At 37.3% G+C, this 26,476-nt stretch overlaps 2 protein-coding genes and 1 long non-coding RNA gene across 3 annotated transcripts; all 3 read right to left on the bottom strand.

Moving 5' to 3' along the window:
• Positions 1-3,920: 3,920 nt before the first annotated feature.
• LOC148104243 (uncharacterized) lies at positions 3,921-6,642 on the bottom strand. Its single transcript, XR_015717326.1, has 3 exons — positions 6,579-6,642; positions 4,848-4,887; positions 3,921-4,733 (listed from the first exon to the last, which is right to left on the bottom strand). It is a non-coding gene; the product is annotated as an uncharacterized LOC148104243 (long non-coding RNA).
• A 636-nt stretch (positions 6,643-7,278) lies between these two features.
• LOC102783097 (low affinity immunoglobulin gamma Fc region receptor III-like) lies at positions 7,279-11,718 on the bottom strand. Its single transcript, XM_087838305.1, has 5 exons — positions 11,448-11,718; positions 10,653-10,901; positions 9,161-9,443; positions 8,990-9,081; positions 7,279-7,337 (listed from the first exon to the last, which is right to left on the bottom strand). The coding sequence occupies exons 1-5, from the start codon at positions 11,716-11,718 to the stop codon at positions 7,279-7,281; spliced, it is 954 nt and encodes a 317-aa protein (XP_087694431.1).
• Positions 11,719-12,618: 900 nt separating this feature from the next.
• On the bottom strand, positions 12,619-24,857 carry LOC148104242 (basement membrane-specific heparan sulfate proteoglycan core protein-like). Its single transcript, XM_087838303.1, has 9 exons — positions 24,821-24,857; positions 24,448-24,480; positions 23,709-23,765; positions 21,176-21,442; positions 18,238-18,519; positions 16,993-17,259; positions 13,465-13,731; positions 13,096-13,371; positions 12,619-12,947 (listed from the first exon to the last, which is right to left on the bottom strand). Exons 1-9 carry the CDS (start codon positions 24,855-24,857, stop codon positions 12,619-12,621), a joined length of 1,815 nt encoding a protein of 604 aa, XP_087694429.1.
• Positions 24,858-26,476: the final 1,619 nt, after the last annotated feature.

Raw genomic sequence — 26,476 nt, 5'->3', positions numbered from 1 at the left:
CCCACCCAGCTGTATAGAAACTCAGCATAACAAAAATAAACTACACCTAAACTTGGTTTATATCTGACCCAGTTAGACTGCAGGTCATAACTTCTTACCTGAAGTTCAGTTCACACTCGGACCGGCGGCCACCACGGGTCTCTCCTCCTCCTGCCTCACCTGCTGGCCTCCACCTCTTGCTAATGATACTCAATCTGTGGAAGCTCCGTGATAGCCACCACACAAAGTAACGACCCTATCTAAATCCCAGTAACGATTAACACGCTCCTGATTTTGGCATAATAACTAGTTACCGTGCTCGTTACCACAATAATAACGTAGTTACTGTAACGCGTTAGTCAACACTGGTGAGAGCTTTGTGACGTTTACCGTGTTTGGAGTCTCAAGTTAGTTTGTTGTCTTGTGTAGTTAGTGTGTAGTGTAGTCGTTGTTTTGTTTTGTGTGTCAGTTCTACTAGTGAATGTCACAGTTGCTGTCTTAAAGCCACCAAAGGCAGATTGCAGTGTAAACGCTGAGTAACACACCTGCTGTCAGACCTGCGGGATTTACCCCTGTGCTGTTCTCATCTGTGTTATAGTGGACACAAACTATTTTTTGAGTTGCATAAATAATTTAAGTGCCTTCTTATTTGATGCCGAACACCTGATTGTTCTGTAAACAGTTTTAAATGGTTATATAAAAAACGCCTGAACTTTGGCTGCATTTTTAGGTAAATAGTACCATATAACTTTGTTGTTTGAGAAACTTGTGCATATTTTTTAAAAATGTACAATTTGTATTTGCATTTCAAGTTATGAAAAGGATTCGTTAAACATGCTTTTGGTTTTTACAGTCAAAAATAGTTGTTGTATTTTTGTTATTGACCAAATACTTATTTTCCACCCTGATTTACGAATAAATTCTTTACAAATCCTACCATGTGAATTCATGGAATTTTTTTTCACATTCTGTCTCTCACAGTTGAAGTGTACCTCTGGTGCAAATTACTGACCTCTGTCATCATTTTAAGTGGGGGAACTTGCACAATCGGTGGCTGACTAAATACTTTTTTGCCCCACTGTAAATTGTGCTGATACATTATATCAAAATGGGTAAATAACAGATTGGCAAGATAAACAGTTTTTAAAGGTGAAATATAAAGGCCAAATTAAAAACTAAATTAAAAAACCCTGGACACCAGAGGGTTAAAGGCTAAAAGCAAAGTTGTCACCAAGTACTGTTTATATTTGTGTGTATTGCTGCAGCTTTTTTGAGTATTGACTTGGTGCCTTTGGGTGAAATAATGGTAATATGACTGATCCATATGCTCACAAAGAATAGCCACTTGTTTCTGTGCTACCAAAGTTCCCCGGCTTTCATTCAAAATGTGTTTATCGTCAGCACCGACACATTAAACTACTTAAACTTTATAAATGTCTTCAAGCTCACACTGAGGCCTGTGGGGCACAATCAGCCACTGAGACAGTACACACATTTATGTGTGTTTGTACATGAATATTTCATACTTTAAGGGTGCCTGTTTATTTAAGGGAGATGAACAAAATACATTGGAATTGTACATAATAATATCATAGATGATAGATTAAATAGATTTTAAGTAGATGCTTGTGCATTCTTAAAGTCTTATATGTTGAATTGAACTATGTGATCTGTTCAAAGCCTCCCAGTCAGTGCTGTTCTCCATGCCTGTCTGACTGTACACGATGTTATCAGCACAAACACTTTAAAGGTGATCATTTAGGACTTCAGCAATAATACAGACAGCAATGTAGTTAGCAATAAAACAGTTCGTTTTATTGGGAATTAACTTAAAAACAAACAATCATCAGTCTCCTATTTTCTATCACACAGGAAAGAAGCATCAATATCTGATAAGACGTATTTATTTATTTATTTATTTTTTATTTATTTTTTATTTATTTATTTATTTATTTATTTATTTTATTTTGGGGGGGGGGGGTCAACAGGAGAAGAATATCTCTAACAAGTTGATTTGTTCACATCTTAATTCTTAAGTGAAATGTGCATTTTGAGTTTATACACCATGTATATAAGGCGACCGTCCTTTTGCAGTATTTTTGTGTGGTGCGTCTTTCTGTCTTAACAAAAGGGGAACAAATGTGTTTAAGTTCACCCAGGATGATTTGTTTTAATTTTCACATGGTCTTACTGAGGTAATGCGAAAAGACTATGTGCACCTTAGCATATGCTACTTCCGGTGGCACCCAAAATGCACACAGATGGAAGCAAAAGGTGAACTTAAACACAGCTTTAATACTGGACGACAAAACAGAAAACTGGCTGAACTAAAATACAAAATAAACTTACGCAGGCAGACAGAACACACAACATGAATGAGGGTAGATCGCAACACTTCTGCACTTTTGCAAATATGTAATGTCTTGAAAAATCGAGCAGATATTTGAAGTTTACACAGCTACATTCTCGACTGAAAATATCTTAAACATTTATTTTGTGACCAAGAAAGAGTAATATTAAAACAAAGTAGCTGCTGCCATTGTTGGAAACTGGAATTGGCCGCGCTATGAATTCTGGGTTAGATCGGGCCACAAAGAATACACCCGACCCATCCTTCCAATCTAGGGAAAAGGACACATTTGGAGGAGTCTTCAAGGTTGGACAGTCTTCGTTGCGTTGCTGTAACGTTATCAACCTACAAATGCAGCCTGCAAAGGATGCAGCCCCTGAATTTGGACACAGCTACGATACTGGAGACGGCTTCTTCTTGTTTTTGTGTTGAACACTAGTTGACCTGATCGTGACTAGTCAACGAATCGTGGCAACCCCAGTTGTTATTATTGGATGACTCTACACAGGTTTAGCTGAGAGGTCGGTGACAGAAAGTGATTATAGGGTTGTAGCTTCCCGATCATTGTGTTCTTATTTCTTAGAGCAAAAGAAGTGTCAGTCTGCACAAATGAACAGAAAAACTAAACAGAGGCAGATTCTGTTGGCATTGATATTTTTTATACATTTGTGCTAAAATATATAGATATATAATCATTGCCTTTATGTGTCCTAATATGGCTATAATTATGAAGAAAAAACCAGACAGTCAGAGGATTTATTTTCAACCTTCTACTATTTCCTTTATCTGTGTCTGTGCTGACAAAATGCTCTTTACGCACAAGCAGTCTGAGCAGAAGAAAAGCTGCTCTGGAAACATGAGCAACAGTTTGACAGGTGAACAGAAAGATGGTGAAGCTCAGCAAACACGAAGCAATTTGATACCAGAACAAAAGAGAAATGTCTCCCAAGAACAGCAACGACTTCACAGTTTAAAGAAGAGCGATGATTCATAACCATCAAAGAACAACTCAGAGGATAAACAGAAGAAAAGTGATTTGATTGGAGAGGAGAGTGATTCTCAGAGACGGTAACTGAACAGGAGACGTGACAACTTTCAGGACGCCTCACTGACATTCATTGATGCAGATGATGATTTGGACTGTGACTAACCCAAAGATAACAGTTATATTTGTTACCATTCATGATATTTTGACTCTAAATGATGTATTTTCTATTATTGTAAAGCATTTCTAAAACCAGTAACACTGAGATTTCATCCATTTCTGTCTGTAGTTTTGTGTCATGGTCACAAGTCTGTGAAAACAAAGTGAGTGTAATCTCTAAGAGTTCAAACTTAAGTGCAAATTAAAATATTTTGATGAAAATAAAACCATCAGAAATGTTTACATGAACCAAAACACAAAAACTGGAAGATGGAGGATGGAAAACATGTAAAACAATCAGGTACTGAGCAGAATTAATGTGTGGAAATGTCACATCAGGTGTTCAGCATTAAAGGGGACATGAAACACTACATGTACTAATGTACATCATGGAGCCCAGCTCTCAAAAACTGACACAGATGTAACTCTGACTGTGAAGCTTAATTCAAGAAATAAGTGCTTCAAGTTATAAAAACATGTTGAGCGCCATCTTCTGTCAGTACAGAGCATCACATCACCAGGTCAGTTGGTTCGTTTCAGTCAAAAGACTCACATCAGTTTATGTTAAGTAACTAATAGCAGAACCAATAACTCAGTGAAAATAAGGACACTAAAACTAAACATCAGTTTAATGGGGTCACTGTTGTGCTGCTCTCAGCTGCAACAATGAGTTTTATGTTAAAACCGAGGATATACTGTCTGCTTTCATCGTCTGTCTCTTTAGCAGTAAGAGGCTCTGCGTTGTTTGGTTAGCTGCACTGAAACAGGAAAATCCAGCTGTTAGCTGTAATGTTCAGGTCTGTGAAGCACTTTATGAACGAGGACTTCATGAAGGAGAGTCTGTTTGACATGTTTTGTGAACTTTAAGTTCTTAGTTCTTAAATCCAGTTTCACAGACAGTTACACATGAGTCAGTGTTTGAGAGCAGGGTTCTAAGATGTAAATTATCGTTCATACATGTGGTGTTTTTTAATGTCCACTATAAAGGACAAATATAATTTCATGCATTTGAACCTGTTTTACATACAAGAACGTGTTTGAGTAAATATTTAACTATTTTTCACGTAGAACCACTTAACAGTGTCCCAGCTGTAGATCTTCTGTCGTGAGCTGAGAAAAGAAGTGTTTCTATAATCTGCTGCAGAGGACTGTGGAAATGTTTGCTGCATAAATCAGCAGCTACAAACACTGAGAACCTGCCTGGATATCAGCATAACGACGTGTGTGAGGGGTCACTGGCTGCCCCTGTGTCTGTCCCACCTGTGTTGAACAATAATAATAATAAAGTTTATTATAAAAGCATTGTCTCCCCTTGATGCAAAGTGAAGTTCTGTTTTGTGTTTGAGTCTTTACAGGTGTGTAATGTTACTGTACCTTATAGGATTTGTTTAGAAGGCGCAGACAGACTCTGTATCTGTGTGGACGAGGAAATCATCTAGTTTTACTTTCATGTAAACATCTGGCCTCAGACACATAACTTATCATTTGTAATTTGTTCTGTGTTGTAAAGATGATATTTTTCATTTTTGCCAAACATGTGAAGCTGAAACACTTCTCTATCTTCTTCTGTATCAGTAAAAAATCATTAACACCTCACCTGGGATACAAAACAATGGTGTGTTTTGTACGGTGATGCTGTTACTCGACTAAATCAAACTGACAGTAACTTGAAAAAGTATTCATACCCTTTGAACGTTTATACATTTTGTCACCTTACAACCGCCAACTTAAATGTTTTTATTAGGATGTTCTGTGATAGACCAACACAAATAGTGCAGAACTGTGAAGTGGTATGAAAATGATAAATGGTTTTCAAAATTTTAAGCAAAGAAAACTCTGAAAAGTGTGGCATGCATTTGTTTTCAACCCACCTTCGTCAATACTTTGTAGAGACACTGCTCGCTGCATTTACAGCAGCAAGTCTTTCGGGGTTTGTCTTTACCAGCTTTGCAGATCTACAGACTGAAATGTTTGCCAATTATTTGTTGCAAAATGGCTCAAGCTCAGCCAGACTGTGAACAGCAATTTTCAAATCTTGCCACAGATGCTCAATGGGATTTAGGTCTGGACTTTGACTGAGCCATTCTAACACAAGAATATTCTTTGATCTAAACCAGGGGTAGGCCGGTGTCCTGCAGGTTTTAGAGATCACCCTGGGTTTGCAGTTGTAGCATGCTTTTTCCATTTTTTGGATGATGGATTGAACAATACTCCTTGAGATGTTCAAAGCTTGGGATATTTTTTTATTACCTAACCCTGCTTTAAACTTATCCACAACTTTATCCCCGACCTGTCTGGTGAGTTCCTTGGTCTTCATGATGCTGTTTGTTCACTAATGTTCTCTAACAAACCACTGAGGCCTTCACAGAGCAGCTGGTGGCTTCTGAAGGTAAATGAATGCACTGGATTTTAATGAGGGATATCAGAGTACAGGTGGCTGAAAACAAATGCACGCCACAGTTTTCAGATTTTTATTTGTTTAAAATTTTGAAAATCATGAATCATTTTCATACTACTTCACAATTATGTGCTACGTTGTGTTGGTCTATCACAGAAAATCTCAGTTTAAAAAATGTGTCAAAATGTGTAGAAGTTCAACAGGTATGAATACTTTTTCAAGGTACTGTAAGCTCAGGCTTTGTTCAGTTTGATCAGAAATATACAAGTGAAGAGTTTCATGTTGAAGGAATTGATCAGAGTAAAATACAGCTTTATTATCCACTTAGCTTTGGTCCAGACTAATAATTGGCTCTTAGTGCAGTGGCAGTTTGATATCACTGTAATGTGTTGTCATACTAATAATGCCAGTAATAGATTACTTTGGCTTGCACAGCAAATGTGTAGCTTACAAAGAACGATAAACATATGTGTTTATTCTTCATTTGTTTGGTGTTTAACTGTTTTCCCATCTCACGAAATACACAGATTTAAAAAGATGAAAAGAACAAAATAATACATTCGAATAAATGTCTGTTTCTTAACATGAGAAAAATGCTGCCGGACCTAACTTATATTAATAAGTTAACCCAAAATTAATTTCATACTAATTAAGAAAACTTTTCAAACCAGGTTTTCTTTTTATAAAATTAACTTTGGTGTACTCACTCTTAGTTGTAAGATCTTTAAACTCAATAAGAGAGGAGGTGACGTCATCGTATTCATCTGATCCTGAAATGTTCATATTTTTATTTACAGGTTTGTAAAAACATATCACATGAAATTCTTTCATTAAATTAAAAATAAGTTTAATCTCTAACTGCTCTGTAATTTCCAGCACATATACTGTACCATTTCTGTTTTTCACTTGTGTGACTGATTCATAGACGTCAGCAGTACCTAAAGAAAAAAACAAGCCAGGCTCACATTAATAATTTTATTACAGTTACACTAAAGATCAGAGCAAAAACAGAAACACTGTGTGAGTCAAAACCAGGACTGTAAGATCTTTAAATGTTATTTAAAAAACTGCTGAACACAAACTGAACCTGATAAATGTTCATGTTTTTGGAGGTTTAATAAACGTCAATATCCATCCATCCATTCGCTTCTGCTTATCCTTTTCAGGGGCGCTGGAGCCTATCCCAGCTGTCATAGGTCGAGAGGCAGGCTACACCCTTGAAGGGTCGCCAGTCTGTCGCAGGGCTCACACACAGGGACAGACAACCATTCGCGCTCACATTCACACCTACGGGCAATTTAGATTGATCAATTAGCCTATCCCCACTAAAAGTCAATATTAATAATTATAATAAAGATCGGTTTAAATACTGACCATGCTGAAGAGAGTCGTACACATGAGTTTCATTCAGGTTGACTCCATGATTTGTGGAGGAGCCCGGACTGTGACTCTCAGACTGGATCGACCTAAAACAGGAAACAAACACAATTATTATGGTCCTCGGTCTTTTGACCCAAGGGTTTGTGTTTTTCATTATTATGATCTTGTGTTCTAGTTTGTTCTGTTTGTGTACTGGGGTTTAGACTTTTTAGTTCCTAGAGTTGGGTTTTTGTGTTTCCTCTGTTTAGTGTCTGTGCCATGTCTCTGTGCATTTCCTGTTTTATTGTGAAGATCCATGTCTTCTGTTAGTGTGTTCAGTTTATGTTTTCTCCTGTCTCGTCAGTTCAATTTGGTTCAACTGTGTCTTCCTCCTGTTTGCTATTCCACGTTTCCCTCTGTGTGTATTTATAGTGTGTGTCCTCGTGTGCTTGTTGCTGGTTTGTCTGTGTTCTTTCTCTGCATCATTCTGTGTCGTCCCCCGTGTCTCCCTGCATCACCATTTTGCCTTCGCTGTTTCTGTTTGTTTCACCACTTCATGAAAAAAACTCATTTGCATCTCAGCTGCCTGCATCTTGGGTCCTAATTCTCAGCCTCCACTCATCTGCCACGGTAGACGTGACAACAATAAACTCAAAAGTAACTGATGTTTGTTTAAAATAATAATAAAAAGTATTTTACCAACCTGGTGAAGCACGAATCTGTAAGGTAAGATAAGAATACTTTATTAATCTCGGAGGAAACTAAGTGGTCACAGTGGCTCAAAGACAGTAAGAACAATAACTGACTAAACTAAATAATATAATATATCACAAAGTATGAATAATAATGCACACCACAAAAAGTAGAGAATTTCAATTCTGTTGTACCAGCTGCAAATGGCAGCATTTCATCGTGTCGTCGATTGATGTTAGTAGCAGCAGGTATAGAGTATTGCACATTGAGATATGTACAGACACCAGTGTGTGCATGTGTGCTTTCACATGATGATGTATGTTGTAAAGTCTGACAGCAGCTGGAAGGAAAGATCTCCTAAATCTCTCCTTCACACTGTGGGTGCAGCAGCCTGTCACTGCAGGAGCTGCTCAGTGCTGTCAGAGTGACCTGCATGGGGTGGGAGGTGTTATCTAACAGGGATGACAGCTGAGCCACCATCCTGTCACTGACTACCTCCACTGGGTCATGAGGACGTCCCAGAACAGAGCTGGTCTTCTTAATCAGACTGTTCAGATTGTTAATAATTATAATTATTATGTTTAAATGTTTCACTGATATTTTGTATCATTAAATCAGAATATATGTTTGAATAATTAAAGTGAATGTAGTAAATAAACTCTCTAAAACAGTATCTAATAGTGAAATGTTCACATTTTATTTACAGGTTTGTAAAAACATGTCACATGAAATTGGTTTCATTAAATCAAAAACAAATTTTATTTCTGTGCTTTTCAGCACATATACTGTACCATTTCTGTTTGTCACTTGTGTGACTGATTCATAGACGTCAGCAGTACCTAAAGAAAAAACAAGCCAGGCTCACATTAATCATTTTATTACAGTTACACTAAAGATCAGAGCAAAAACAGAAAAACTGTGTGAGTCAAAACCAGGACTGTAAGACCTTTAAATGTTATTAAAAAAACTGCTGAACACAAACTGAACCTATTAAATGTTCATGCTAATGGAGGTTTAATAAAAGTCAATATTAATGATGATAATAAAGATTGTTTTAAATGCTCACCATGTTGAAGAGAGTCGTACACATGAGTTTCATTCTGGTTGACTCCATGATTCGTGGAGGAGCCCGGACTGTGACTCTCAGACTGGATCGACCTAAAACATGTAATAAGCACAATAAATTCAAAAGTAACTGATGTTTGTTTAAAATAATAATAAAAAGTATTTTACCAACCTGGTGAAGCATGAACCTGTGAAAGAAACAAATGTTTGTGATGTATAAATTGTTCCACTGATATTTAGTGTCATGAGATCAGAATACATGTATATGTGTGAATAATTAAAGTGTATGTAGTAAATAAACTCTCTAATACAGCATGAAAAGAAGAGGCTCTTACACTTGGACTGTCTGCAGCGATACAACAAGAGCAGGAGAATAATAATGAGAGAGACTCCACAAACCAGTCCAACAATCAACCACACAGGAGATGAAGAGCTGTCAGCTCCTGACACAGTTACTGTAACAACAAACAATAATTAATTATTAATAAATAAAACAAACACTGAGAGCACTAATCTCTGCTAAGGCAGCTCACTCTGTTGACAGTATTTACGTTTAAAGAAACAGTATTGTATTTTCGGTGTATTTATTTTGTTTTATTTGTACTGGCAGAAGTTTGTAGTTCAGTAAAAATAAGTCCAAGAGCAGATTTGTTTCAACATGACAACAAGGGCAGATGAGAAATGTAAAAGTGAGGTCAGAGGTCAAACGTAACATGATATTTTAAATCTTTATACAGTATTTTCTATATGTTGACAAGACACAACACCTTTGTAAGAATCATAGTTTCTGTGTTATAAGGATTTTTTTAGTCATAAAGTTGACCTTGAAGACCTCGGTGCCTGTAAGCCAAATGTTAATGGATAGTTAACATGACTGCAGCTCGTCAGTGAGGTAACCAGGCAGGTCTGCTGGGATCCTTTCTAGGAAAATAAGATTTATATGCTAACAGATTTTCCCCTTGTTTCAGTTTCTTCCTGCTTCAAGATTCGTTTTCATGCCATCATTCACCTCCAGTCAGACGCCTGCCACCTTGGATCATTACCCCCCTATTCACCACCCCTGCTGCCCCCCTCGGAGCCTCTTCCTCACTTGTCTGCCTGCCCACCCTTCAGCAGTTTCCACAGACCTCTGCCTTCATCCTTTACTCCCACCTAGTCTGGACTCCAATAAGGCATTGTTGCAGCCACTTTATGAACACTCTCTGTCTTGTCACATTCCCTCTCAGATTTCCTGCCCTAACTGCTCTCTCCTCTCCCACAGATCTGCCGCCCTCACGCTGTTATGTCCGCTCCTCTGGCCTGTCTCTCTCACCTCAGTTAAGAAATATTTGTAGGACTCACTCCTTAAGTTTAGGTTCATTTATGTTTTGTTCTTGTTGACCAAGTTGAAGCTCACAATCTGTTGTGTTAAATTATTTATCCTTTTTTTGAGTAAAAAAACTGACTGAGTACATCCTCTGCTGTTTTCACCTGAGTCCATCACTTGAGTCCTGAATCACAACGATATTAAACCTGACAATTTAGAGATATTACATAATAGTTTTATAAAGTTCTGATTAAATAGACCCAGGTGGCTTCAAAACATTAAAAGAGATAATATGATGTTATTTCTCAGTCATGAAACTCATTTACAGAAACACATCAAATGTTTTGATCCTGCTCACCTTTAACTGACATCCAGCTCTGTGCTGACTCTCTTCCTGAGTACTGACACTTGTAGAAACCTTCATCAGACTTTGACACTGCAGAGATCTTCAGCTCCCCTCGGGTATCATTTTGAAGAAGTTTGTCATTGTGATAGAAAAACACATTGGAAAGTATTTTTTGTCTTCTCAAACTGCAGCTCAGACTAACAGAAGCTCCCTCAGTCACAGGATGAACAGGACTCATCAGGATAGGACCATTACCATCATCTGTGAAACAATCACACACAATTGTTTCAGTCAGACCAGCTGGTGCAAACTTTTAGAAAAAGCTGAGAGTCGTGTCTCATGATCTACATGCAGACCTGGTTTTCTGAGTGATTATGAGGACTGGAAATATTTGGGATGTTCCTGGCAGGAGTCAAATTATTGACGGTGACATTATTGAATGGTTAAAGGTGAAATTGTAAATGTTTGTATGTTTGTGTTATTTTGCATGATGTGTTTCCCAGATTTCTCTGAATTGAGACATTAAAGGTTCATCTAATCTGATGACAGAGATGTTGAGCTTTTTTGAGTTTTATTCTGACAGAGAAAATACAAAAATACTGTTGGCAAATTATGACAAACTGGATTATGAAAGGATGAAGAGAAATTAGACCAACATCCAAGAATATTTTGATGCTTCGTTGCCTGAAATTCTCATTTTTGTTTGTTTTGCCACATAGAATTACTTCACATACAGCAAAGCTGAGACAAATGTTCATGTGACGTCTAAATCATTCAGATCCAAGAAGTAAATGTATAATAACATACTCTGTACAGTGATGTTGACTGCACTGCTGAACTCTCCTGATCCAGACTCACACCAGTACACTCCAGTATCTGACTCTGATGTGTTGATGTTACATGTGGATCCAGTCATTCTCCTACAGTCAGAGAGTCGGCCGTCCTCAGAGAACTTCCTCACTCTCCACTCAGTGAAGTTTCCCTCACAGGTCAGTGAGACAGAGTCAGAGGTGAAGTGTTGCACTCTGTCAGGACTCACTGTGAGAGACGCTGCTGAATGAACATCTGGAAACAACATGCAGTGAAGAGACAAAGCTCACAGATGTTTGGATTCAAAATATCACAGTGAAAATATTCGTTTGAAGCTTTTGTTTTGAAAATCAAATTTAATAGTTCAATATGATAAAGTGTTTGTTTGGTGAGACAACACTGAGTCTGACAACAAGCCCTGAATCACACAGACAGTCAAATCAATGGAAAACAAAGGAGCCGAATACTGACATGTTTAAGATGATCTAACCCACATGTTTTATCTGCTGGCAGCTCATGTAGAGCTTGGTACACGTCATGTGACATCATGAGCTTTGAGTCATCCAAGCATCATCCACCTGATACAGATCACTCTGAACACACTTCAGTCATTTGCTGTAATGTTTCTGTCATAATTCTGTGATATTGTCTGTTTCACAGATTCCTTCTACAGTGAGATATTTTGCAGCAGCAGGACCAAAACTATCTATAAATCTGTAGTCAGTGTTTGTCTTGTATTTGTCAGAGCTGTTAACCTGCCTGCTGACATCTTTGTTTCTTTATTAACTATATTTGACTTTTTTATCTGAACACCTACCTGAGCACTAAACAAAGAGTCTTAACTGTGTAAATCCTGTCTGTGCACTAAGTAAAAATAATCAGTACAAACAGTAACACGAGTTTGAATATCAAAGTAAAAGTATTCAAAGAGAAAACATTTAAAACCTCATAGATGTCTTTTGTTTTTCATGTTATCACGTTAAATAAAACTGAAAAATAAGAAAAGGAAAATAAATTCAGTTTGGTTTGATCACAGAGAGAAAGGAAAATATTAAGTTCAGTTCTTCTTTTGTGGAGTTTTAATATAAACGAAGATAAATGGTTGTCATGGAGATTAGATTTTAATGGTCTAAATCTTGGTGAATAAAAATGATGACCTAACATGAGCTCATTGAAAGGACAGAGAAACAAACTGACCTGCAGACCAGACAAACTTTGGTTGACTGTGATCAGTGTGATACTCTGGGTCTCCTCTTCCAGCTCTGCACACATATCCTGCTGTGTGTGTCTGTCCATGAATGATGTAGGAGTCCTGTGCAGTCCCACTGCCATCAGGTAGCAGCTCATAACTGGAGGATTTCTCTGATAGATCAGGAACAGCTTTATACCAGTAGAAGCTCCATCCTGCAGACGGATGTTCAACCTCACAGTTCAGAGTTACTGAGGCTCCAGGACTCAGCCATGATGGAGACACAGTGAGGACAGGACGGGGTTTATCTGTTCAACAAAGATTTTCTCTCAGTGAACATGTAGTACAGTCTCTGAACAGTGAGCTCAGTTTATACAAAGGATAATAATCTCAGTCTATATGAACAGAAACAGATTTTACAAAGTGTTCAAACAGCTTAAAGCAAATATGACTTACTGTGAGAAACTGTCAGTGTGACTGAATCACTCCACTCTGTTGTTTCATGCTGTGAACTTTTCATTCTGCCCTTACAGCGATAGTTTCCACTGTTGAATGATGAAGCAGATCTAATCCTGTGTTCATTTTGATTTGGAGGTTTAATCATGCTGTTTGTTTCCCACTCATAATCCCACTCAGTGTCTCCTCCATGGATCTCACATCTGACAGTGATCGTCTCTCCTCCGTATATCTCAGACCAGTTTGGATACAGAGTCACAACAGGCCTGTTTGAGACTGTTCAAGAAAGTACAATAAAAACACATGAAAGACAAAAGGTTCAATTACCATCAGATGTAGTGCTTTGTGGGAAGTTACATTTAAACTCACCAGTTGTGTCAATCCTGACTGACTGACTCAACTCTGTGTAGTAAACTGGTTCTCCTCTTCCTCCTCTGCACCAGTAGCGTCCTCCCTCTGAGACACTGATTTGTCCATTTGTCACAGGTTGATAATATTTCCCATCTCTGTACCAGTAGTATATCCATCCAGATGATGATGATGATGATGATGATGGGCTCACAGAGCAGGTCAGGGTCACACTGCCCCCTACTGGAACAGCTGTCCTATCAGCTCTCAGTTCAGCCTTTGGTTTCGCTGCAGTTCAGTTTAGAACAAGAACATAAAAGTAAAAATGACTGAATCAGAACAATTTAAAGATGGAAATATGTGAATGATCAAATATCAGGAAACCTTAATGGTGAAGCAATAACAAGCTGTGTCACACAAAATACTCTGAAATACTGTTTTGATCAGCACAATGATTTGTTATGTGTATTTACAACTAATAGATGCATAGTTCATTCACTATCATTAATTTGAAGCATGACTGAGTTTATTGATCAGTAATGAGAAAGTAACCCAAGTTAATATGATCCAATTGTGTTTTGCACATTTGAGAATTGTTCCTAAATGAGTGTAAGCAGTTATAATTTCATTGGTGTTATTATCTATTTTTGTTTTTGGTGTATTGTTCCTTGTCAAATGTACCAGTGACAGCCAATCAGTGTAACCACAGCGAGCAGGAGAAACCTGAGTGAGGGGAAGAGGTTCAACAGTAGAGCAAGTTGTGAACAGATTTTTATTTCCACTCTTTGACAGTGATGGTGTCCAACTTCAGACCTTGTGGATAAAATCTGTTTGATGGAGTTTGAATGAGGATTTGGTGAGTCACAGTTGGTTTGCTTTGGTGTCAGTTAGCATGCTATGTGCTTGTTCTTTACTAAATCTGCTGTTAAAGCCTCTGATAGATAAGATGAGACCTAGTAAGTGTGTTTTATATTGTTTTGCTGTGGAAGCTGACATTTTATGTTGATGTGCACAGATGTCTTTCGGTCACATTAATAAGCACGGTGAACGTCACCGCTGCCATTACAGGGAGCAGTTTGGATGTGATGTCCAGCTGAGCTGTTAGGAATGCTGGAATAAGACTTCAGTGAACTGAAATCTGAGACTGTTGAACCTCGATGGTGATCCACGCCTAGGAGATCCGAACCTCCACTGAAATCATCTGTTCCTGCTGGATCAACTCATATTCCAGAGATCAGGAAACTGACTCAAACTTCTGAACTGTGATACGACTCCCCCATAATCTCTGTTATTGTGACACACAGAGGACTCAACCCAAGAACTGATTCCACACCAGACTGTGACTGTGAAAGGTTTTCTCTGTAAATCTGTGGACAGCTGATTTTGTGCTTTCAGTGTTGTAATAAAATTCATTGTGTTGCTGTTGTACTGGTAACTCACTGTGTTACTGATTATTCCTAACCAGCCACCACCAAATTTCTTTCACTGCATCCGTCTGCACGGAGCAAGGTAAATTCCTCTGTATATTTCACTGTGTTTAATGGGTCAAAGAGCTCCATGAAACTTTGTTTTGAGCAGTGATTTTTCTTTTGTAGATGCACAAAGCTGTTGTGGAACTTTCAATCCTGTAACGTGTTGAGCTACAGAGTTAATGTATTGTGTGAAGAATATCCTGGTGAGTCTCGAATTATGCAAATTGAATTGTGATTCACAGTCCAGTTTCCAAGTTATAAATACAGTCAGGATATGATGTTTTGCTGGAAATGTGATTGTAGAAGCTGTTAGTGATTTCTTAGCTGTGTTAGCCCTGTGAAAAGTATGCTCGCGTTCCCACATGATGTGCTAATGCGCTTGCATATGAGGTTTGAGCTAACACACCATGTGAGACACTTTTTATGGACATTTGATTTGCACTGAAATGTATTTTTTTCTTTGATATATTGTTATTGGCCAGTAAGAACTGTATAGATGTGTGATATGTAAAGACAAGATAACACTTAAAGGAATTTAATTTTACTTTTTAAAATTTATACAAATGGTATACCGGGAAAATTAGTCGGTAAACATATTTTTTATTTATTTATTTTATTACTTTATTTTACAAGAAAAGTGATTTCCCTGCACATTTGTGTGCAGGTTGTTTTTTATTATGTGGTAGAAATCTGCTGCAAGGACCAAGCGGTACCATCTAAGGACTGGATGCCACTGGAGATTGAGTTTTTCCTTTCCAGTCACCTTTCTCACTCAGTATGTGTTAATAGACCTCTCTGCATTGAATCGTATCTGTTATTAACCTCTGTCTCTCTTCCACAGCATGTCTTTCATCCTGTTTTCCTTCTCTCACCCCAACCCGAGCCTGGTTCTGCTGGAGGTTTCTTCCTGTTAAAAGGGAGTTTTTCCTTCCCACTGTCGCCAAAGTGCTTGCTCATAGGGGGTCATATGATTGTTGGGTTTTTCTCTGTACCTATGAAGCGTCTTGAGGTGACTTTTGTTGTGATTTGGCGCTATATAAATAAAATTGAATTGAATTGAATTGGAGATGTCTACAAAGGACGCTCTCAATCTGAAGGCCACTTTCTTTTTTATAAAGGATTCATGTTTTTACTGAGATCTCAGGACAGTTTATGTTGCAACCTTATTTTTTGGGTCAGACCTGATACCACTTAACATAAACTGATGCATCAGGAAGGAGGAACTGTGACTAAAGACAACCCAAATAATGTTGAACACTTACCAAATAATGAATAATAAGTGCGCTCAACTGAAATGGACAGTGTACTTGATACACTTAAAGTGCTGTATCGAACATTGTTGAAGGTCAAATCATTGAGGTGAACTACATGTTTGAAATGATTTAAATGTTTTTTGTTGATGTCTATATTTCTGAGCAATATAAACACTCAAATCACTTTTTCCCTTTAAGTCGTTGTCAGTGTCTCATTTTGGGTGGACTTTAGATGACAGATTACTGTGAATTTGATTAAAATTAAAATCCTTCAGTAGAGTGTGAAAGATATCTTATTATTAATTTCATTAATCTGAATTAATAACATACCAACACGGACCAGCGTCCAATAAAATGAGGCCATATTGTCGTCTGCAGTTCAGAGTTCATTAAGTGAAAAAGATGCAGTGTGTGTTTGTCATGAGACCAGACTCTTTAACTAAAACCTGAAACCTCTAAGATCATTTAAAATAACGTGCTAAAAACAACTGAAGTAACTGCATCATATGTTGGTGCAACAGGTAGTAATAAAAAAAATATACAAATACAGAAGAGAAAATATTGGATGTAACTGTTGTTCTTAGTGGATGTGGTGGAGCAGCTGAAACAGGTTCAGCATTTGTTCTGCACACATGTATTAGAGCTGCACAGCAGAGAAGTTACTCTGATATGTTTTGTTCTCTTCACGTTTTTTTGTTATCAGAATAAAAGCAAAATATTTTGCTGAAGAGCACAAAAGAAACAGCTACAAAGCTGCAAGAAAAACAAGAGTTTTCACTGACTTTGATGAAACAGATAATCTGGATGAAACATCTGCAACTTACATGATACAGTCAGTGTGATGGTTTCACTCGAGTATGTTAAAACATAGCCCCTTCTGCCCCGGCAGCTGTATCCTCCACTGTCAGACTGAGTAGCTCTGCTGATTCTGTATTCATTGGATGTTTCAGGTATGTTAACCTGGCCTTGTCTCCATTCATACGTCCACTGAGCTCCTTCACCTCCCTGAATCTCACATCTGACAGTGACTGTCTCACCGCTGTATATCTGAGTCCAGGGTGGCTGCAGGGTCACAGTGGGTTTAATGGGAACTGTTCACATAAGAATGATCCAGTTAGAAGAAGAGAAACAGAAAAACTCTGCTGTTTATAACATAAGAGTAGAGTGAATGCAAAACAGCTGATTCACAGACAAACAGTTTAAACTTTAAAACAAAGTCACAACATAACAAATTCAAACTGTAACACAACATTTTTAGTAAAATGTACGAGTATTTACTTTGCACAGTTATTATCTTTTGTTCAGATTCTTAAAATGACAGATTATTTTTTCATGAGTTGACAGCAGATTAAGAAGACTGGAAGAAATTATGTGAGAAACGTTTTCTAAAGGTTCTGATGAGGTCATCATGTGAAACTGGTGCAGTTGCTGATTTGGGACATTGGAGTGTGTCACACTTGTAGTTATTGTATAACAAACAGGTTCTTGTGGCTCTGACTGATTTTCCATGAACTGAACCTTAAACCACTGATCCACTAATGCATCTGTTCTGCACTGGAGGTTCTTCTAGCTGTAGTATCATTAAAGACATTATGACACTCATGAACACCTTTTCTTTTCATTCATTAAAATAAACAAATGCCATTAACAACAATTACAGGAAAGAATCTAAGTGTAACCTGTAATGTAGCAGAACAGTCTCTAATAAAATGAGGTTATATTGTAGTCAAACCTGAAACGTTGAGGAATTAATGTAAAAATGCTAAAAACAAAGGAAGTAACTGATCTGCAGTGATAAACTCCACATGTGCAGCCACGAGGTCAAGATGGGACAGACTGGGATTATTACATTTGAACTGAAATCTTCTATCAAACTAACAAAATATTTTCCAGATGTTTCACTGAGTGATTATTAAATATCTTTATAATGACACTAAAAGATATTTTAAACTACTTTTGATCCTAAACACAAAATAAACCTACAGTGCTGTTAAAAGACAAAATGTTTGGTTGAGTTGATGAAACATTGTTCAGTATAAATTAAAATATGTGAAATATGTCCAACTCACCTGTTACTCTCAATGAGGTGATGTCACTCCACTCTGTCCAGGAAGAGCTTCTTCTGCCCCGACAGCTGTATCCTCCACCATCAGCCTCAGTAACTCTGTTGATTCTGTATTCATTGGATGCTGAATGTATGTTTTTCTTGCCTTGTCTCCATTCATACGTCCACTGAGCTCCTTCACCTCCCTGAACCTCACATCTCATAGTGACTGTGGTATCTCTGTATATCTCACTGCTGTATATCTGAGTCCAGGATGGCTGCAGGGTCACAGTGGGCTTAGGAGGAGCTGTTCAAATAAAAAATATCACATCAGCAGACTTATAGAAATATAAAATGATCATTGAAGCTGTCTTGGTTTTATTGCTCTTGTTAGTGGTAATCACATTTTTCTTCCTAGTGACATTTTGACTGAAAATCAATATTAACAAGTTTAATAAAAACAGATTAAACCTGGTAATTTGCTGATATTTAGAATCTACCAGCAGAGTGACTGGAAACAACCAGGTGTGCACAAATATAAACCGTGAGACTGAACATCAACACATAAAGATACAATATCATGTATACAACTTCATTTTCTCAGATTCGACATTGTATAAATACTTTTTATAGTCAAATATGCCACTATTTACTTATTTCTACATGTATGAACATATAATCCAGAGTTGTCAGTTGGCTGTTATCCATCTGAATAACCTGAGATCGTAGTTTCTAAGGAAGCTCAGATGCTTTAATGTGTGGAGCAAGATGTAGGAGGTTTTCCACCAGTCTGTGGTAACAAGTGCGTCTAGTTTGCTGTTGTCTGCTGGGGGGCCACACTTCAGAGGCACCAGAGCTCCCTCTTTCTCAGACTGATTCAACCACGCTGCCATAAAAAACACTTCAATAAATCATTTCTACCGTTCTCTATAAAGCTGTAATAACTCTTCATTCTGTGACAGGTCAGGCATAAAATCCCAAACATATTATTTATTAATGTAATTTGCATTTCACTGTTTTTAACAAACTTTATTTTTACCTTTCTTTTTCCCTGTAAATATAAAAATTCCTGCGCTGTCCCAAAGTGTAAAACCTCACACCAGGCACTGCTGTGACTTTTATTTTATTGTCACACTTTGTTGTTTATTGTAGACTTTACTATTTTCACTTTTTATCATGCTGCTCTAACACAACAATTTCCTTTGTGGGATCAATAAAGTATCTATCAATATTGACCAGTTGAATGTGTGTCCTTGTGTTGTAAACTCACTGTGCTAACAGCTGGATTATTCACTCACATTAGGAACAACATATAGAAAGAATTTACCAATAAGAATTTCAAGCTTGAAATTCTTTTCTTTTGATAGTTTGCAGTGGACAGACTGATCCTCACCAGGTGTGAAATAGCTTTAACATAAAGGGAATCAGAGACTGAAGGAAGGTTTCACATGTTTGACGAAAAGAGGAGAAATGTTCATGTTTTGTGTTTTATAAGAGTTTGTGTTTCTTATGCTCTGCTATATGTTTATCAAAGTACAAGATCATCTAGGCTTCTGTTTTTTAAAGTCTCACAAAATCATTCTAAATGTTGTTTCTTGGAGCTGCAGAGCTACAACACAAGAAAAGTTAAACAGGTTATGAATCTGAATCAAATATAAATTGTCTGAAGTTGTTTTTTTTTACAAGAAATTTGACCTTTTGAATGTCTGAGTGCCGGCATGTGATGGCCGTACTGAATATCATTTTGAGTTTCTTCACTGACATGTCAGCAAAATAGATTAGCCAAATCATTTTACAGTTTGATTTTCGAGGTGTCTTTGAATTCAGCCTGCTGTAAGTTCATAATTTTCACTTCCATCAAATGAAGCGATGTCCTTTTGTTCCTAACATAAGCTTAACTGTGATCTTAAGTTTTTGTGTGAACCTTCAGCAACATGTTTGTAAATAACTTTGTCTCAAATGATTAATAAAGATCAGAAAGAGTTCATCATAGGCAGGTAAGGTTTTCATCACGTAAGAAGGATATTAAACATAATCCATTATAATAAAGAGATGTCACATTCAGCAAATCTGTTTTTAGATGCCAAAAAGCATTTCTGGGACAACACGGTAACATGGCAGTTAGCTCTGTTGCATTACAGCAAGAAGGTCCTGGGTGTAAATCCACCAGGCCTTTGTGTGTGCATGTTCCCCCCGTGTGTGTCTGTGTGGGTCTAAAGACTTCCTCCTGCAGTCCAACAACATGCAGATAGTTTAACTGGTGATCCTAAACTGCCCATAGGTGTGAAAGGTTGTATAAAATGTCTACAGTCAGAAGTTTCATTCATTTAAAACAGAAATAGAAAGTCTACATGTGGCAACGAAGTCAAATCTAGCCTGGCAAAGAAAAACTTTTGTAAAAACATTTTATCTGAGTTCAGTTTTATAGAAAATAATCTTCATTCAAAGTAAAATGAAATTCTTATTTTGTCCAAAACTCAAGATATTTAATTTGGCAAATTAAAGATAAATAAAGGAAAAAAAATGCTGTTATGAGTAAACATACCAGCAGTTAGAGAAAGGCTAACGTAGCAGAGCAGTCTCTCCTAAAATGAGGCCAAATTGTAGTCAAATGGAAACTTTGAGGAATTAGAAAAAAATGCTCAAACAAAACAACTGCATCATGACACTGAGCTGCAGTGATGAAAACTCCACATGTGCAACAACAGAGGTGAAAAAACTGGGATCATTACATTTGTATTTCATTTTTCATCAAATTTACTGAAGATGTTTTTCATCTCCAGATGTTTCACTGTGATTGATGAATGTGTATTTTATGTGAAATTTTAAAAAAATGTTTTACGATACTTTTGATACTAAAATAAAAACAGAATCTGTTTTTATTGAAAGACAAAGTATTTTGTTTTGTTTTTGATGAAACATTGTGCAATATAAATAAAAAGGGTGAAATATGTCCAACTTACGTGATACAGTCAATGTGGTGATATCACTCCACTCTGTCCAGGAAGAGTTTCTTGTGCCCCGACAGCTGTATTCTCCAGCATCAGACTCAGTAGCTCTGCTGATTGTGTATTCACTGGATGTCGGAGGTGTGTTTAACTTGTCTGGTCTCCATTCATATGTCCACTGAGCTCCATCACCTCCCTGAATATCACATTTGACAGTGACTGTCTCACCGCTGTATATCTGAGTCCCGGATGACAGCAGGATCACAGTGGGCTTAGGAGGAGCTGATCAAACAAAAATATATCATTAGCAATGATCCGGTTAGGAGAAGAGAAACATAAAAATTCATAACATTAGCATGACCACAAAAAAGATAGTGATTAGTACAAAAAAACATTAATCGGATAGATTTATGCACAGTCAGTACATGAAGCTTGTTTTGATATATGATATGATACAAGGCCTTGGGAAATAGGGATGCTGATAGAAAATATAAAATATAAAATCATTATAAATATCTGTCCTGGTTTTATTGCTGTTGTTAATGGTAATCATAATTTTGCTTCCTGATAAAAAAATTTGACTTGAAAATCAAGAATAACAAGTTTTGTTTTCATTAAGGACGCACTGAGCCTAATAATTATTAAATTGACACATTTAGTTTTCTAAGTACTGTTTTAAAAAGTGATTCCCTCCATAATTCGGAGAAAACCATTTTTAACTTGGAAAAAAAAATTCAAACTCATCAGTTTCCTGAATGACGACTGAATCGCTTTTAGTTGTGACTAAATTTATCTACACCTTCTGCTTCCTCTGCAGGTGTAGATGCCTCCATCAGAGACAAAGATGGCACTCTTAGAGCTAAAAGAGATGATCTCATTTTCAGATGAGGTTTTTCTGAACACATATTCTATGTCAGCAAAATCCTTCACATCACAGGTCAGCGTCACACTGCCCCCTGCTGGTGTGGTTGTGCTGTCTGCTGTCAGAGTGGCCTTGATTTTAAGTTCTGTAACTTAGAAAAATATGAGGCTATTGTTGTGGTCCTTTTAGTGGAAGAAGGAAAAACCCACCACATCTGTCACACAGATGTTCCAGCTGCAGTTTTATTTCATACTGCAGTTGTGAGCAGGTGAGCCTGGTTTCTATCGACACAACCACCACCTGCAGCTAAATAACGTCACTTAAATGAGTGAGTAATACGCCACCTGGTGGTTTGTTCTGAGTGTGACAGAAAGCCTGAGCCTGTGAGTCTGAGCTCAGGGTTAATGAACCCTTGATTTACAGAAAACTCTCCAAACTTTGTGGATCTGTCACAGCAGAAGTGCAGCCAAGGTCACAGATAAGAAAACAGACAACTGGAAAGCAGGTGAGCTGTAACTTGATCACATGTCTGTATTTTAAGTGCTTCAGGCAAAGCTTTAAGACTTTCCAGCAGATAATATCTACACACACACATGTTTTTACAGATTTACAAACCTGATTATACACAGATGGATACAAGAGTTTATGTATGTACACATGACTTTGCTACAGTAAAATCCCCAAACTAAGCTACTATCATAGAAACACCAAATTTGAGAAAAAAGTATTTTGTGTCCATTCTTCCAGTCGAGTCCGCAGAATTATAAGAATGTGTTACTGTATAAATGAGTGAAGTGCAGAGGTGTGAACTCAAATGCAGGAGGCAAAATAACTTAAATAAAACTGAACTTTAATATCTAAACAGACTAAAAATGGAAATACACAAAAAATCAAAACATAAGAGACTAGAAATAAAATTAACTGTCAGTAGAAACAAGTAAGAGATGAACAGACGTGAGTGTTCACAGATGCTCTGACAAAGACTGACAAGACACAGCAGGACGATTTATACATGACTGGGAATGAGAAACAGGTGAAAACAAACAGGAAAATCATAAAGATCATAAAGATCATAAAGATCAAAATCATAAAGAGGAAATAATAATAAAAAAAAACCCCAACTAAACAAAGACGAGGAAGAAGCACTCAGAGGAGGACAATGAAAGACCATGACAGTCATAAATAAATTCTGTATTGATGGTACTTTGTCCAATTTCTTTCACTTGTTACTCTTGTGTATGTGAAGCCTTATTCATTTAGAACTTTAACAGCTTTTAAAAGTTTTTCCATGAGGACAGTGAGGCAGACAGCACACCATGCCACTATAAATAACTGAAAGTAAGAATTAATAATAAGGATCATTAAAATCTTCAGGCAAGACTGTTACTGACTGACCTGTGGTTGAGTCTGTTTTCAGATTAGAGTTACCTGCATTTACCCTAAACTCATCACGCTGTGCTGTAAAAAATAAATGAAGGTAAACGACTAATGTAAGGTCAGAGCAGTATTTCATTAACATATTTCATTTTGGTATTTCTTTTAATGTTTTATCCATATGTGTACTTTGATGAGGATTTTGGGAACTCCAAGAGTTAATACAAAAAAGGACACTAAGGCAGTCAGCACACATGCTAATATAAGGAACATAATCTGCACTACATACACTCCTGCTGGAATCAGCTGTACCTGAGGTTGGTTGCTCTTTCTCCGATTTATCAGCATCTTGTAAATCATAACTGCGCTCTGTGAGGATGGACAGATAAACACGCATGAAAAGGAAATCAGTCAGTTTCAAGGCTTCTTCCTGGTCTGCTCATGTCAAAGTCCTCGATCTAGTGGTTAAATGGAGGAAGTGCCGAGTAATAATGGTCAGAGCTCCGTGTCTGTGATAGTTCTGCATCTGCTGCTCTTGAGATGGGATAAAGTATAAGTTTAGCCAGATGATGGATTGTTTCTACATATTAGTGCTCTGTCCTTCTTGTGGGTCTGTGACGTTTGTTACATTACTACTGTAAGCTAACTGTTAGTGCTTTGTTTTACCTGTTAGCATAAAACATGTCAGCATGTGGTATTTGTATTTACATTACTTGACAGGCTTTGTCCATTTATTATTAATGTTATAATCTTGCATTGGTCATGTGACATTTGTGCATCTACACTGAAATTAAATGTACCTGCTCTGTTTTGTTGTTACAGTTTTACAGACTGAAAGTGGTACAAATGGTACATCAGTAAAAGCTCTGAAGAACGCCACAGTCTCCACATGGAGCGCTTACTGAAGCCGTTTATGTTTAACTGCACAGGCTGAATAGAAGCATTCAGGCTGTGCAGAAGATAACATGTAAACACAGGGAGGATATTATTGAGCACATTATAGGAGATAACAGCTACATATATGAACAGGAAGAAAATGATCATTTCTTACCTTCAGCATTTCCACAGAGGACTGTACTGAGCACTAAAATAATGAATAAAACCTCATCAGACATTATACAACTGACAAGATCAAAACTGAATTAAATTAAGACTTCATTAAAGATGAACAGTAATCACCAGTAATCTGTTTGTCAATAAAATAAAATAAACATAATAACTCAAACTGTTGTAACACAGTGTGTAACTATAAGTGATGCAAAAAGCAGCAGCGTATCAAACATTTAAACACTTAAAGATTCACAAGTCTGCTTTGTTCCAGCTCTCAGGTAAACAGGTTAAAGCAGTGACTCACTGTAATTCTCACAGATCAGAAACATTTTCATTAATCGCTGCCGTTCAAACAATGTCAGACGTGTACTTACCGAAAAAGCCCATCATGCAGAGCAAAGAGAGCCCCATCGTCACATCCAGCCTGCTGCACTCTGATCCTCTGATAATCAAACAGTTTTAGTTTGCAGATAAAGAGAAGTTGTGTTTAATATAGATACAACAAGAGTTTTTCTACAGGCTCTTATTCTGATTGGTCTCTCTGTGCTTCCTGCCCTTGCACACAAACTCAAACAGCTCCTGTAGCTTTGACCGCAGCAGTTGGTTGACATGTTTATATTTCCTGTCCACTGCAAACATAGAAGCTTGTTTCTTGTGTTGTGTTGTTTCCTTTCTCTATAATATATAAAGCCGTTCTGTTGCTTCATGTCAGGATATTTCTTTTGCCCTTTTGGGGTATTTTTGGGTGCAATTTCCTTTATTATTTGGCTCCTGGTAGGTTTCTGCAGACTGGGAGTCACTAAGAGTGAATATACCAAAACAGCTTTTCTACTTCGGTGCCTGTATTTTCACAATTTTTTTTACTTTAGGCTGCATTCAAATATGTTTATTTTTTTTTACTCTTAGCTGAAACATCATCATGCAGTACTATAGTGAAAAGGCTCCTTTGACCTCAGACCTGTGAAAGTTTCCACCTTGTGGTTAAATTCTGGTTTTAAGTTTGGTGGAGACCCAAACACAGGAAATGACTCAGTGTGTGGCTGAAGTGAGACTAAAGACCTTTATGTTTCACCAACTAAAGAACAATTAGATTCATAGATAAATTCAAAGTTATATTTATTATCTGTTGTCATATCAAAGTAAAGCAGGAACTCATTTATTCTGCAGACTGTTCTTTGTCTTGCTTTAACATGTACAGATGCACACTGACCTCAGCCTCTGACTACATGTAAACACAATAAAATAAAACAAGCTGATGATGTAAAATAATGATTGAAACACTGTAATAATGATGTTTGTGTTGAACACCACATGTTACTAACCAAGATCATGTGATTGTGTTCAGAGTCAGTTCAAAAAGCAGACCCACATGCTAAATGGTTCTTATACAGCACTTTTTCTACTCTTCTGAGCACTTCACACAACTTGTGCATTCACCCATTCACACTAGCACATTTTTCTTGGTGCTTTCTGACAAACTTTCATACTCCGATGGATGCCTCGGAGAGCAATTTGGGGTTAGTATCTTGCCCAACAATATGTGATAAACAGACTAGGGGAAGCCAGGAATTGAACCAACAACCCTCTGATCAGTAGATGTTCAGCTCTACCACCTGAGCTACAGCCACCCATACAAAGCACCAAACAAAGGTGACCTTTATTATGAACCCGATAGTTTCAGGCCTCGATGGTAACAAATGAAGAAAACTGAGTTACAGATAACTGTTCACAGGAACACAGAGACTTACCTGTGGGTCATCACAAAATCTCTATTGAGGTCACAAAAGTGTCAACTTACACTTTCCAGTCAACATAAATAAATAACTGAGACTTAAACACTGTGTGATTCCACAGACGTTAATCTGTCCAAATGATTCAGTGATGTGTTGACTAATAGATCAGAAGATACTGTGGTGTATTACCTACAACATGACTGTAGACGGATGGTTTTTTTTTCTGTGTATCTAATGTTATAATAATAATTGCTGAGAGACTTTTGCCTTTATTTTTACTCATGTTGCCATAGTAAC

The sequence above is a fragment of the Neolamprologus brichardi genome, chromosome 3 (assembly GCF_056152115.1).
Source record: "Neolamprologus brichardi isolate AB-2024 chromosome 3, ASM5615211v1, whole genome shotgun sequence".
NCBI classification, from domain to species: Eukaryota; Metazoa; Chordata; class Actinopteri; order Cichliformes; family Cichlidae; genus Neolamprologus; species Neolamprologus brichardi.
The sequence above is the reverse complement of the archived record's forward strand: the minus strand, read 5'-3'. Positions and strand labels throughout refer to the sequence as shown.